This window comes from Podarcis raffonei, chromosome 2 (assembly GCF_027172205.1).
Source record: "Podarcis raffonei isolate rPodRaf1 chromosome 2, rPodRaf1.pri, whole genome shotgun sequence".
In the NCBI taxonomy this organism is placed as follows: domain Eukaryota; kingdom Metazoa; phylum Chordata; class Lepidosauria; order Squamata; family Lacertidae; genus Podarcis; species Podarcis raffonei.
In genome coordinates, this window is record NC_070603.1 from 17120206 (window position 1) to 17135665 (window position 15460).

A 15460-nucleotide genomic window follows, 5' to 3' on the forward strand; every position below is an offset into this window, starting at 1 on the left:
CCCGCTCCTCCACATGCAGCTGCTGGGTGACCTTGGGCTAGTCACACTTCTCTGAAGTCTCTCAGCCTCACTCACCTTACAGAGTGTTTGTTGTGGGGGAGGAAGGGAAAGGAGATTGTTAGCCACTTGGAGACTCTTTAAGGGGAGTGAAAGGCGGGATATCAAGTCCAAACTCTTCTTCTTCTGATATCCCAACCTCCTTGGGGACCAGCTGCTTCCAGGGAGAATAGTTATGGTAGTTCATGCATGCTCACGTGTAAGTGAATGAGGCAAGCCCAAGCTATGTGTTATGGCAACATTCACATCTGCATGGGAGCAGCTGGATTGTGGAAAGTGAAGGTAGCTGGACAGTCTGTCAAGTGGAAATAAAAAATGGATTGGCAATAACATACATGTGTGTGCATCGAATAACAGATTGCACAAGAGGTTCACAGGCCATAGGTGACATAGTGATGGGTTGTCCTATAATTCTTACGGTTAGGTTCTACACCCCAACCCAGAGACACCTGCATGGAGATTTTGTTCAGTAATTTATTTCCAAGCTACTTTACAGCATAACCTATGATATGCGGCTTATTAGGTTGCCATTTTAAAGGGACATGTATGTGTTGCAGTTTCAGCTCTGAGAAGCCAGCTTTGTCCAGGTCGTTCCAGGTTTCTCTGGCCAAGTGGCACCCGTCAAACAGACATATCCAAATTGGATCATAGATCTGCTGCCAGAAAAGAGTCCAGCTGGAAGGAGCACCTGCAACGTGTTCTAGGAAGTAGAAAGCGCCACCCTGGAGAAACAGAAATGGATGCATATAAGTTACTTTCTATTCTCTTTTGGAGTTCCTCAGATATTCCTTTGCACAATCAGCGCAATGGTATCAGAGTGCTGTTAATTTTTCATGGCAACAGCCACTGTTCCCCTGAATTCTGTCCTGAATCTTCCCACATTCAGCTGCATTGGATGGCTTGGGGGTTCTAGTCTTATGAGAGGAACACAGACTGCTCAGTGGGTTAGAGCGTGGTGCTGAGAACGCCAAGGTTGCAGGTTTGATCCCTGTACGGGACAGCTGCATATTCCTGCCTTGTAGGGGGTTGGACTAGATGATCTCCAGGCTCCCTTCTAATTCTACAGTTCTATGATTTCTCTGTCCGCTTTCTCCATTCCAAGCATAACATTACACATCTCCATCATTTGCCTTTTCTCACAGCTGCTACAAGCTGGGTCAACATCTTCACCAACATCTTCATAGGCCATTTTAATGCCCATTCGCTCAGTTTGGAGCAGGAGTGCCAACTTGGTTCTATGGTTTGGAGAAATCCTTTTGGAGCTTTTCACAACCGCTTTTTGCCAACGTGAAATTTTTTTTTATGTATGTTGAAAGCAGACCAGAGTGGTTGGGGCAACCAATAATACAATTGCTGCTGCTGCTGTTTAATAGGATGTCCCTATTTTCATCAAATAAATGTTGGAGGGTATGGGATCTGTCACTAGAGTCAGTTAACAGCTCAGCCAAGGGTGATTTTGAGTTTGCCCCCGACTTTGCCAGTTTCATTGGTAAGCAGAGATGGAAGATGTCAAGGAAATCTCAGTGGGTGAAACAGATACATTTTACTCACTATACTTCAAAAGGAAAGAGAGGTTATAATGTGTTTAAAAAGCCATTAGTAACATGAATCATTCTATATTTTTTTTTTTAAAAAAGGCAGGTGGGGATAGACATAAAACAAATGCAGAGAGGCTGAAATGTGAGGAGGAGGAATAATAATAATTTATTCATTCATTCATACATACATACATACAGGTTTCCCCAGCCACTCTGGATGGATCCCTACAGAATATTAAAAACACGATAAAAGATCAAACATTAAAAACGTCCCTAAACAGGGCTGCCTTCAGATGTCTTCTAAAAGTTTATTTCCTTGGCAGGGCGTTCCACGGGGTGGGTGCCACTACCGAGAAGGCCCTCTGTCTGGTTCCCTTCACTGCTCAAAGTGAGGGAACCGCCAGAAGGCCCTCGGAGCTGGATCTCAGTGTCCGGGCTGAACGACAGGAGTGGAGAGGCTGCCTCAGGTATACTGGGCCTTCCTGCCCAACCCTCTTATCAGTTTCAACATGAGAGACAAGCATGTTTAAAAATTTGCTTTGGTATTTCACAAGTGCGCAACAACAGACAAAATAATAAGAGGCATGTCTAGATCTGTCTAAGGGGCCCTCAATAACACAGAGTGTGGGATTGTTTCTTCCTAACTGTAGTTAGGGAGAAAAGCAAGGGAGTGATCCCAATGTTTGCAACTTATGAGAATGTAAATAGCTCAGAAGCAAACTGGTTTACGCAGAAACAACAAGGGATCCGAATCCATCTACCTGCATTTGTGATTGCCCAACGGATATAGAATTGACTAACACCCGAGAATACAGCATGTCCCTGGATTTACTGAATTGTCCTTGTTCTTCCCACGGCGTGAGCTACTTACCGGTCTCAGCACCCGCAGAACTTCTTTCATAACTTGCTCGGGGCTCTTCACAGAGCATAGCACCAGCGTTGAAACCACCACATCCACCGATGCAGCTGGTACCTCATGCAGGTCCTCAGCCGGAGCCACCAAACAGCGTTCCACCTGCACGTGTGGATTTTCAGCCACGCTCTTGTCAAGAAACCTCTGGAAGTTGGGGTTCGGATCAGTGCATATGATTTTGCATCCCGCAGGGTAGAACTGAAAGTTGGAGCCACTTCCTGTGCCAATCTCCAGCAGTGTGAGGGCCCCCGTAGGACTGGCAAAGTCCTTCAGGTTGCTGAACATTTCCCTTTTCTTGTTGGACATCTGCTTATTATAATAGATGGTCACCACAGCCATGAAGTAGGGGAATAACTTCTTGCAAAGGGGTTCCCAGATACCCAGATACCACAGCAAGTAAGCAGGGAAGGCTAATATCTGGACGCATAACCTGAGCAGGACAACGAGGCATGTTGCTTCCATGTTAGCAAGAGGGCAGAAAACAGCAAAGCCAGAGAAGAAGAGAAAGTCAGTCGCAGAGTCTCAATGGTGGGGCTTGTTATTATCTGTTGCTTCCAGTCCTCAAAGATCTCAAAGGGTGGAAAGAAATATTGTTAATAAACTCCACACACACACAAACTCACCAATAACATTGTTTGTGCATGCACTTGTAATCTTGCCCGTCAGAGGAACTTAAAAACTGTATTTGCTGTCTTTAAGAGGGAAATAATCTCATTTAGGGGGTATTCTTACACTTTATTGGAGCTGTGTACTCCGCGGTCCTGTAGTAACCCAAAGTGAATGTTGGTTTAAATTTGTTACAAGCTTTTCCTAAATATAAGGGGAAACCTTTTTCCCATGGCAAAAGTCTTTCACACCAAAACTGCGCTGAAAAATGTTGGAGTGGAAGGATTTGAAACTAGTCTTCAGTGGTATATTTGCTTCCCTTGTGGGTTTTTTTGTCTCAAGCAGCTGCAGACTTGAGCAGCACAGTCCTGCCCTGCAAATGCTTTACTTTTATTCGCTCTAGCTGTTCTTTTGGTCTCTCTGTGGCAGGAGAGACATGGGCACCTGATGGTTTTTATTACCTACTTTAGGTTAATTATAAATATCCCTAGCCAGTGCAGAAGATGAGAATATAGGCATATGTCAATCTTTTCAGAACAACTGGGCCCTGTAGCAGGATCAGTGCTGGATTTAAGGTAAAGGGACCCCTGACCATTAGGTCCAGTCGTGACCGACTCTGGGGTTGCGGCGCTCATCTCGCTTTATTGGCCGAGGGAGCTGGCGTACAGCTTCCGGGTCATGTGGCCAGCATGACTAAGCCGCTTCTGGCGAACCAGAGCAGCGCACGGAAATGCTGTTCACCTTCCCGCCGGAGCGGTACCTATTTATCTACTTGCACTTTGATGTGCTTTCGAACTGCTAGGTTGGCAGGAGCAGGGACCAAGCAACGGGAGCTCACCCCGTGGCGGGGATTCGAACCGCGACCTTCTGATCAGCAAGTCCTAGGCTCTGTGGTTTAACCCACAGCGCCACCTGCGTCGCTGTGCTGGAATTATGTGTAAGCTAAACAAGCTATAGCTTAGGACCCTACTCTCTTGGGGGCCCCCAAAAATTTTAAAGGAAAAAAACCTGGATGCACATTTCCAAAACGTAAGATAAAAAAACAAATAAAATAAAACCTACATAAAGCAACAGTGTTTTGTGTTGTGTAGGCACCTGTGATGAAAATAATGGGCCCCGCCTGTTACCTAAAATATCACTGATTTGCTCATTTCTATATATAGGGTGCCTACAATCTGCTATTTATAATTAGTAGTTTGCATCATATATTTACACCTATTATTATTTCTTGTTATAGCAAGTTTCTAGAGACTAGATTATGAGTCTTTGTAAATTATGTTTCTAAAGGAACTTTTGTTATTGCCAAGTGCCAATGTGTTTGGATTATTAAGTTTGTTATGTATAAAAAATAATTTAAACTTAGAGGTTAATAATTATTTCACTATTAATGTACTTGTTAATTGCATTTCAGTTCAACCATTACTTTGATAAAATACATATTTTGTTATGTGCAAATGGCTTTGGATACCTATTAGGTCTATAAATTACCATGTAGCATATATTCAAAACACAAAAACAGAGACAATTTGTTGTTGACTAAGGACAGGTGGACATATAAAGGGCCCCATTACCTTCAGTAACTTAGGGCCTCATCAAACCTAAATCCGGCCCTGAGCAGGATGTGTGGGGATTTTCTGTGTGAAGGGGCCATCAGTGCCAGAGCAGTTAGGTTTTTTTGTGGGGGTCAATGTGGGGTGTATGGGGTTGCAGTGTGTGGCATGGCACTTAGGGGCTTGCAGTGCAGGATACATGCATAGTTGCTCCAATCTGAACTTTTAGTTTACTACTTTTTAGTTTACTACTACATCTGCGCAGTTGACATGATTCACCGAGGGGCATATTTTATATTAAAGGCAATCTCAAACAGCAGAGGAATATTTGAGGTCACTGGGAGAGTCAAAATGGCTTCAGGATTGCTCTCCTGTACTACTTCAGACACATGGCTTATATATTTAGATATAAGAGCATTTATGAATATTTATTCTGTATTTGAGACCTTAGAATTCTTATACAGTAACACTATCCCTGACTTTGCACTCTGCTTGCTTCTAGATCAGTTCTACCAACCACCACCTTACCTTTGGTACTGTGGCAAATTCTCACAGCTGCTTGCACATCTGTAATGTTGCTGCCTGAATCAGCCCCTTTATACTCTTCCTCTTTTATTTCATGCAATAAACCAATGGTTCTTTATTCATCCTAGTATGTTCATCTTGTGGCACAGGCATCTCGCAAGGATACATTATTTAGACTAGCGTCGGATAAAAAAAGATATTTGGTATTAAGTTCTGTATCTCTCTTTATAAACTCTAATAAAATTTATTTAAAAAAATATAAACTGTGTGGAGATTTTTGTTGTTGTTACCGTGCTATGTATTTTTGTGTCTTTATATTGTAAACTGCCCAGTGATCCTTGGATGAAGGGTGGTATAGAATTTTTTTTAATAAATAAAATAAGGAAACCAGTGGAACCAATTCAAAATCCCTTTCAAAGCTGTTATTATTAAGTCTGTGAAACCCTCTACTGCCAACACAGCTGTTAGAAGCAAAGATCACCAGTGTTGAAACGATGATTCTTCAAAATCAACTTCATTGGACTGGTCATGAGGGAGCTCATAATAGCAGGGCTGCATTAGTTGGTTTTTTTTGGGGGGGGGGGGAGTTTCCTCCCCTTGTTGTGATCCTGATGAAAATGGCTCGTAAGGCCATTTGCCTTAGGAGGAAACTGCCCACCAGCACCAACGTATCAGCTTCAGGTTTAAGCCTGGTCTGTGATTGCCACAGGTTTTGCAAAACAGGGAAGAGCACCAGTAACTGAGTTGTTAGGCATAAAATTTTACAGGAAAGCACTAGGTTTATGCCTCTTCTCCCAAAGACTGGACCTCCCTTTTAGACTTAGCGTCCTGTGTCTTGGGCAATTTCCAGATCACCAGGTCGTCCCTTCCCCCTCAAACATGCATCGCAATTTGTTTGCAGGAGGAATATAAAATGTTGCGTCATTCCACACTTCCAAGGCATGATAGTGCGAAAGTCTGACCTTTGGGGGGAAGCAGGTTTGTTGTGTAAGAGCTGTACAAACAGTTGCTGTTGCACAACCTGAATTGGCCAAAGTGCAATTATTATTATTACTTATTGAATTACTGCCGGGTATACTGCAATATATATATATATATATTATTACACATATTATTACGGATATTATATATATATATCTCGGATGTTTTCATATATCTATATCTATATGAGAAAACATCCAGACATCCCTCTGCGGCTACTTTATGAACAAGGAGGGGAGATCCGATCACAATTCGTTGCATGGCATTTGCACTGGCTCTGATATTAGGAGCTTTTTCTATGGAAGGACCTGTTTGTTTAGGTTTGCATCCCCGTTTCTTGGGGCAGTTTTGGAATCTGCGCGAACATACATTGACCCTTATTTATTTATTTTTTTAAAAAAAGGTAAACAGAACGCAACGTTCTTGATGCGCATATCCGGATTACGAATTCGTACATTTGACGCCCAAACCTCACCGTTTCCAGGAGGCGTTGGAAACGGCCAACCTTTCCCTTGCCCAGCAGCGAAGGAAACTGCGATGTACGACTGCTGTGTCACCTCAGGAAGGCGGAGGCGGCGAAGGCCCTCGCCTCTACCCTTCTGCCTTCGAGCCGAGAAAGAGCCGGGAAGAACCCGACGGGCGAGAGACGTTGAGCACGACCTCTCCGACCATCTCGGAGGAAGGGGCCGGAGCCAGGCCCTCAGCCGCCGACCAAGGGCCGCCAGCAAAGCGGCGCCTCAGCCGCCCCCCCCCGACGGCCAACCGTCGCCTTACGTTCAAATCAAGCGCGCGCGCGAGAGAGAGAGCAACGGCCGCTCCTGGAAGGGGCAGGGCTGGATGTCATCTGAAAATAGTTCCCACCTGAAAGCTCCCTTAGCTTCTGCATGAGCTTCCTCCCTTTTGCTGATGTCTCCTCATCGCTATACGCACACACCGTTTGAATGGCAATGCCCATCAACTTGGGGTGTGGGGCTCAAATATGCCTCCCTGTGCCTCCCACTCCCTGGTCTGAGCACTCTTTGGACTTCGCTGAGGACATAGCTGTCAACTTTCAGATTTGAAAATAAGGGATCAGCAGCCTCACCTGTCCCGGGGACACTCTACGGGATATCTAACAATACGGGATAGAAGCGGGAAACGGTGCTGGAATAAGGGAATTTCCCGCAAAAAAAGGGAAGGTTGACAGCTATGGCTGAGGATGGCTGTGACGTTGGTCACCAAGCACAGGTCCACCGTGTGCACGACCAAGTCCATGGAGCCTTTGGGAACGGCACACAGATCCTCTCTGGGGGTGACAATGAAGCCCTCAAAGCGCAGGTGCTGGTTCTTGGGGACACTCTTCAGGATATACCTCCCAAAGTTGGGTTTGGGGTCGCTGCAGGTGATAGTCCGGCAGCCCGGTGGGTAGGATATTTCTGTTCCACCTTAAAAGGGAGCAGGATGTTTGTGTCACAGCCTGCGTATTTCCTGTCTCACAGGATGTTTCTGTTGTGTCGTTGCTTTCGTTTTCCTTCTTGTTGCCTGAACATACCGATGCAGGCGGTCATGGTTTCTTTGTTCTGACCAACGCTGAATAAACTGTAAATATGCTCTCCTGCTGTGCATCTTTCGCTGTGTGAATTCTGCTGATAGAGTGTGCACCAGCCTAAGAATGTGGCAATCTATTTCTGAGGCTTCGTGTCGCTAATTGCTGATATTGCCTGTCTACGGGAGGTCGATGGATCGTCCGGCAGCCGGCTTGGGAGCTATGATGGACCCATGCCTCCCTGGCAGTATCCCAACAGAACAATGGTTTTAGACAGTGGTTCTCAACCAGAGTACCGGGGCACCCTGGGGTGCTTTGAATGATAGGGGTAAAGGTAAAGGGACCCCTGACCATTAGGTCCAGTCATGGCCGACTCTGGGGTTGCGGTGCTCATCTCGCTTTATTGGCTGAGGGAGCTGGCGTACAGCTTCCGGGTCATGTGGCCAGCATGACTAAGCCACTTCTGGCAAACCAGAGCAGTACACGGAAACGCTGTTTGCCTTCCCACCAGAGCGGTACCTAGTTATCTATTTGCACTTTGATGTGCTTTCGAACTGCTAGGTTGGCAGGAGCAGGGACCGAGCAACGGGAGCTCACCCCGTCGCGGGGATTCGAACTGCCATCCTTCTGATCGGCAAGTCCTGGGCTCTGTAGTTTAACCCACAGCGCCACCCGCGTCCCTAATGATAGGGGTACTGTGCGCAATACTTGCCTCTGTCCCTTTCCTTCCTTCTTTCCCTCCTCTGTTGCCTTCTGTACCTCCCAAAGGCTTGGGTGACACAGGGTGGTTCACAGAACAAAATCAAAATATAAAACCACAATATATGTAATCAAAATAAAAACAACAACCCAATAACACCCCCCCAAGAACCACGTTTTAAAAGGGCATAGGATGTCAGTCAAAACAACAAAAGGCCTGGTTAAAAAGGAATGTTTTTGCCTGGCCCCTAGGCAAACTTCCCTGGGGGGAGCATTTCACAGATGGGGCGCCACTGCAGAGAAGGCCTGTTCTCAGGTCGCCACCCTCTGCACCTCTTGAGGAGGAGGCACACAAAGGAGGGCCTCAGAAGATGATAACAGGGTCCTGGTAAAGACGGTCCCTGAGGTATTGTGGTCCTGAGCCATTTAAGGCTTTACAGTACAGTGGTACCACTGGTTAAGAACTTAATTCGTTCCGGAGGTCCGTTCTTAACCTGAAACTGTGCTTAACCTGAAGCACCACTTTAGCTAATGGGGCCTCCCGCTGCCGCTGTGCGATTTCTGTTCTCATCTTGAAGCAAAGTTCTTAACCCAAGGTACTATTTCTGGGTTAGCGGAGTCTGTAACCTGAAGCGTCTTTAACCTGAAGTACCACTGTATAGGTTAAAACCAGCACTTTGAATTGAGCCCAGAAACTAATTGGTAGCCAGTGCAGTCGGACCAGGATTTGTGTAATATGCTCAAACAGTCTTGCCCTGGTTAGCAACCTGGCCCCAGAATTCAGCACTGGCTGAAGTTTCCAAACTGTCTTCAGAGACAACCCTACATATAAGGCATTGCAGTAATCTAACCTTAAGGTTACGAGAGCCTAGACAACAGTAGTTAGGCTATCCCTGTCCAGATAGGGATGTAGCTGGGCCACCAGCCAAAGCTGATGGAAGGCACTTTGGGCCACTGAGGCCACCTGAGCCTCGAGCAACAGCAAGGATTCAGGAGTACCCCCAAGCTACAAACCTGCTCCTTCAGAGGAAGTGTAACCCCATGAAGAGCAGCTGACCTCCCACTCATCTGATCTAGGGAACCGCCCACTCACAGTGCCTCAGTCTTATCTGGATTGAGCTTCAGTCTGTTCTTACTGTTACTAGGCTAATCTGTTAGGTTCTTTTCCTACCATCCCTTGATTGGTTTCTTGGGTTTCTTGGAACATTGCAGCAGACTATAATGGGTGCAACCATTGTTGTGCTTTTTATTTTATTTTTTACCTTCCAGCTGTTGCTAAACTACAATTCCCATCAGTCCCAGCAAGCATAGCCAGGTGACAAGGGGTGATGTGGAGTTGAAGCTCAGCAATGTGAAGGGCCAAAGACCTGATCAATAGCATGTTTTTGTCTAAAGACGCTTCTCTAAATAACTTTGATGCTTGGAGCAATTTCTGTAGATTCCTTCAAAGTGTGCCCATGCTATGGATGGAAATAATGCACAAGCAAAGGAAGAGAAAAGCAGGAAGGAGCCATTTCTGAGCAGCATGCGCTAATGTTGTGTGCAGCTTCCATGCAAAGCAACAGGAGGCAGTGTCAGCATCCGAGTTTTTCCCTGTCAAACTGTCTGAGCTCTTCCCGGTACTGTTTTACCAATTACCAGCAATTAAATCAATCCATGTTAACAGACTGGTGTGTCCGGTGATGTCACTGGGCCTCTCCTTTTTTGCTCAGTGCGCCGTATGTGGGCGGCACCATCAGAAGAAAATGTGCCCCTAACTGATGTGGCAATCCTCGGAGAGGCTGAAGAATTGCGTCATCGTTGTGCAATGGAGAAGGGACCAAGGCTCAGGCTGACTTGCATGTGCCCATTAGCAGCATTTCCGCTGCAGTGCTGCACTGCCCGCAAATGTTGAAGCTCTCCTGAATGTAAAAGGCAGCATGCAATGCATGTGGAAGCAGGTTCTATAGGAGAAATTGGACGGGATGCTCTTAAAAGCAAAAAGCTTTGTTGGACACCGTGAATTTGCAGCTCTCTGGCATTTCAAACTATTACTCTAATTGAGGGCCAGCATGATGTTGGGGTTAGAATCCTGGAGACTAAGGCTGGGGAAAGCTTGATTCAACACCCCCCCCTCTAGTCACCCAGTCCCATCTTGTAGTCATCAGGCTGCTTTGTTTGAGACTAGTGAATTTATTGGAATCTGCTGATTTTTTTGGGATGGTGGGCAGGGTCGGTTTTTGGATCCAGGCTCAGCTAAATGCAGTCAAGTCCCGTTGAAACCACTGTGAAAACTTGGTCCCGATTTCAGACTTCCGTTGAAAGTGTGGCACTGAAGTTGAACTAATGGAGCCCAGAGCCAACCCTTCAGAATTGCTTGCAGCCTTGGGGATTACCGTGAACACGGATGGGAAGGAAAGCTAGGATGACAGCAAGGAATGGCGCTGACCGCTAAGTAAGAGGGACAGATGACATTTCATCCAAGAGAAGAGGTTAAAACAAGATGGACATACCTTTTTATTGCAAATTCCAAAGTAAAAAGATGTACAGTACAAAGGAAATCAAATAAGTCAGACGGTATTCATCTTTCATCCCAGCTATTTTGTTGAAGTAGGTATTTTTTTATATAAAAAAACCACACACATGCTCTTTCTCCCCTCCCCAAAACTCCTACTTTTCCTCATTTGCTTTGTTTTGTTTGTTTGTTTGTGTCTTAAAGCAGAATAAAATCTACTGGGTTAGGGTCTAAAGGGGCTGAAAATAAAGACATTATTGAGGGGTAGGGTGGGGAACAAGCAAAGTGCAGCAAGAAAATAGTTGCCCTGATATCTGCTGGGGGGGGGGGGAGAGGGAGGGAAGAAGCGATAGCAGTGACTTTCTTAATTAGCAGCATTAATGGCACCATCTCACTATGCTTTCCCCTTAGTCCATGCTCTGCCCTATACACACTTAAACAGCACTTGCAGTTGTGAATCTCAGAAAAGCATTTGAACAGACGTGAATTAAATTAAGCCTCACAACACCCCTGTGAGGTAGGTAATTACCCGTTTTACAGATGGGTAAAACTGAGGCACATAGAGAGGTTAGGTGACTCTCCCAAGTTTGGGGACACACACGCACGCACACCAGATCAGCCGTGGAGCTGAAAACAGTAATCACAATAGTTCTGTTTTTCAATATTCAGCTCTTTAACACCTGAAAAGCAGTTTCTATCCCCTCCTCTACAAAATGCACTTTCTAGAGACATTCACACCCTCACACCCCTCTATATACAAATGCAACATGCATCAACCTACGGCAAAATTTGGATATATATGTACCTGCGACAACACATAATTCCAAGCCAATTTCAGCCACTTTGGATATTTGGTGAAATTTTTCTTGTTGAATTACTCTATATGTGCTTCCAGATAGGGACTTACTATTGCAGATGGGATGTTGGCAACAGATTTGTTTTTTAACATCACATTTTCCTTGGAAAGGATACACCAGAATGAAAAGGGGGTGGAGAGACCATGGGCTAGTATTGCACTGTGAAAAAATTGTCAGCATGAGGAGCACTCATGCCATATTAAGAACCTGTCTGGAAGCGTCCTACATCACAAAAGTCCAAACTTGTTTAATAGTAGAGTCTCTCTCTCTTTCACTACTAAAGGGAGACTCACAATGGGTGTGGGATCTCTTCTAATGAATGATAATCCATTCACCTTCTAGAGCTTCTTCACTCAGGGTAGCCCCCATCACCCTCACATGGAGGTGATCACTGTAACTTTTGAAACACAAAATGTTTATTTTGCTATTCATTAGTGCAGTGAATTCCTCTGCCTGAAAGTGTGCCTGATCCCATATATTCTGAACTGTGGGAGGAAAACGGGGGTAAACATGTAACCCAAACCACAAAACTATGACAGGAGAAACGAACCTGCGGCATGCACAACTATCCACAACCACAGCAAACGAGCCACTTTCTGAGCAAATTTCAATGCCCCAGTTCCACCTCACTTTAAAAAAAATAAAAACAAAACAAAACCTCATACAACAGACAAGGAGACTGGTGCATGGGTGTGATTCCCCAAATAATCTGTGAGCTTGTAGAAACACAATAATAATACAAAATTGTTTTCCTCTTAACCACCTGGCAACCGGGGAGTCATAGCTAGCGGATGAAGGAAAGGTGTCGCATCTCAGCCCTTTAAATGGAAAGATTTAAAAGTGGGGGCGGGGAGAGAGAAATGTACAAGCAGCTGATTGGAACAAATTATTTAAAGTGCAAAGCGTAGGCATATTACTTTTGTCCGGTGGATGGATTCAGAACTGCTATAAGCCAAGGAGTGGCTTTCCACTGACCTATGTGCAGCTAAAGCCCTAGCACATACTGTTTATGGAGAGACTGTTACCAATATGCAAGAGACGGCAAAAGGAGGAGAGGACATGGAACACACAGGACCACAGAGCTACCCATTTCCTGTACCAAGGCAAGTGCAGTATCAACCTGAGAACCTTCTGGCTTGGAAGGAGTAATAACATACGTAGCAGAAGAAGGCCAAGGTTGCGGACGGGACATGATTGTGAGTGCTTACCTGCAATCCCCAGGTAAGGGCCTTTTCATGCTGGTGCATAGTCTTGAAACTGAAGTCCTCAACATGGTGATGGAGACCAGAGGGTTTCAAACTACCATCTATCTACGGTCTTCATCACCATGATATCTGAGCCCTTCACTTTCATGTCATTCTCCAGTTCATAAGAGCCAGTTCAGGCTATTTTCTCCATTCATCCCCCCAGAGGTGCATGTGAACTTTCATATGTTTAGACAGGCTTTTCGAACCAGCTGGTGCTTAGGAGACTGAGCAATGCTTCGGAGCCACATTGGCACCGCAACCTTGCATGTGTGCCGGCAAACACGTAAGAGGTCACATATGCCTCGTTTTCAAACATGGCTACGTTCATACTGAAAATACTTTACAACATGAAATATGAAGCGGCCCCTTGGTCCTGTACAGGAAGCCACCTTTCAGTTCATCGATGACGAATATCAGATCACGCTGTTGCCCTGTACTGGTTGCCATGAGGCAACCAATTTCAAGCATCAGACTCTCGGCCCAAGAAAACATTCTCACTGGGCCACATTTAGGCCTGTTCATTGTACCTGAATGTACCCTGTACGACAGGGGATTTTGTATCAGAGTAAAAAATAAAATAAAAATAAAATCGAATCTCTATTTTTCAATGCTCAAGCTGGCGTCTTAACTAAAAATTATTGGCAAGATCACTCCCAGATGCCCAAGCTATCAAGATTTTGCCTTTGCTTCCCGAACTTTGAATTACAAAGTTTTGGAGGATAGCACTAGGTCAACAGCATTTTGCTTCAGAGAATCACCAAAGGTTTTTGCGCAGTCTATCAGTGCAAGAAACAAATGTCAACCATAATTGACGATTTCTGGATGGCCAGACCCTGCTTCTTTGATAACTGCCACAACTATCTATTTGAGAATAACTGCATGCTAATTCTCAACCTAGCAGGCCCAGTTCCCTTACATTCTTAGGAGTTAATATGATTGCTACAGAAACTTTTTAACCACTGAAATGCAGAACACACATCAAACCAACTTTCCCATGTGCAGTTGAACTGGGAATGTTCATTTCATGTTCTTTGGCTAGCAGCGGCAGCAACATAGTTCACTACAGTGTGTTTTCTTATAACGACTACAATGAGCCACCAAGCTATCTAATAAGGAGCAGCCAATTTATATGAGGTCAGACTATTTGCTCATTTAGCCCAGTGTTCTCTAGTTGGGCTGGCAATAGCTCTCCAAGACTTTAGGCAGAGGGTCTTTTACATCACATCTTACCTGATCCTTTTATGTGGAGATGTCTAGGATAAGGCTACCAGATTTTTTTCAGTGAATCCAGGGACACTTTTCAGCTTCAATGGATTTTGTATCGGGACTGATTTGTACATCTGGGGACTGTCTCCGGGAAATGGGGACGTCTGGTAACCTTAGTCTAGGACTGAACTTGTAACCTTCTGTAGGAAAATAAAGTACTTTACCACTGAATAATGGCTTCTCCCCAAGGATAATTCACTACTGGCAATCTGCACTTGCAAGACGGATTACGGCAGATATGCAAATCCTAACGGGTCTATGAATCTTGAGTTTAAGATTCCTCAGCATTTTCCCTTTATCTTAAAAGTTTAAATGGGAGGACTGGGTGTAGGGTGAAACTGGGGCAATATCATTTTTGCCCCATGTCTTTACAAAATAGAGAGAGAGAAAACAGGGATATACATATGTATCTTGATGCAATTTCCCACCTGAAGAGCAAAACATTTTCTGCTTTCTAACTAAAGCTCCTGATTCCTCGTAGTGAAACAATAATATAGAGATTGGATTGCACATTTTGTACTGTTAGAAATATTTGAAGTTAGGAGTAATTTTTATTCTAAACCCGCAATAATAAAATGTGTCGAGAGCAAAAGAAGCAGGATTTCCTTACATAATACCCTCCAGAAAAATTCCACAGATAAAAGTGACAACAGTGATCAGAACAATACTTCCTGTAACACTGGTATTTTGAATTCTAGATTTCCCCCTTCATGCACAAGTCAGTTTTGATTATCTTCTCAATTACATAGTTTTACTAAGCATTTCTGCATCATAAAGTTGTCTGTTGGTTAAGGAAAACTTGAATTCTTGGAGTCTTCGTAAAAACAATCCAAGTAGTTGAAGAAGGAAAACAAAGGAAGTCGGTCATATTATTTTAAAATATCCAGCATTTTTTATATAGGAACTTGTCACAACCTGACCACTGTTCTAAAGAATATTGTCCGAATTATACGTGTTCAAAAAATAAATAAATGCAGTCTTGAAATTATGTTTTCTCCCAAGGCCTATTGCCATTTATACCATTCAATTGTATTAACAATAATACCCTCAAGTTCTGGTTTTGTTTTTTGTGAGGGAGAGGATGGTTGGAGTGGCATGAGTTTGTGAGAAGTTGCAAGCCCAGCCATAGTATTTATGCCAAATGACTTGATGTATGAGTGTTTTCCCCCCTGGTTGTGACTTGATTGAAGATCTTCCATGTC

At 44.5% G+C, this 15460-nt stretch overlaps 1 protein-coding gene across 4 annotated transcripts; it reads right to left on the reverse strand.

Annotated features, from left to right (window-relative positions):
- Positions 1-513: 513 nt before the first annotated feature.
- On the reverse strand, positions 514-7210 carry LOC128407129 (putative methyltransferase-like protein 7A). 4 transcript variants are annotated; one of them, XM_053375130.1, is made up of 5 exons: positions 7032-7210; positions 5193-5365; positions 3036-3077; positions 2467-2977; positions 514-779 (listed from the first exon to the last, which is right to left on the reverse strand). In XM_053375130.1, the coding sequence occupies exons 4-5, from the start codon at positions 2968-2970 to the stop codon at positions 543-545; spliced, it is 741 nt and encodes a 246-aa protein (XP_053231105.1). In that variant the 5' UTR covers positions 2971-2977; positions 3036-3077; positions 5193-5365; positions 7032-7210; the 3' UTR covers positions 514-542. The 4 variants fall into 4 exon arrangements, with proteins under 4 accessions (XP_053231105.1, XP_053231102.1, XP_053231103.1 ...); XM_053375127.1 differs by having other exon boundaries at positions 2467-3077; positions 7032-7208; XM_053375128.1 differs by lacking the exon at positions 7032-7210 and adding an exon at positions 6646-6703 and having other exon boundaries at positions 2467-3077.
- Between the last annotated feature and the right edge of the window lie 8250 nt (positions 7211-15460).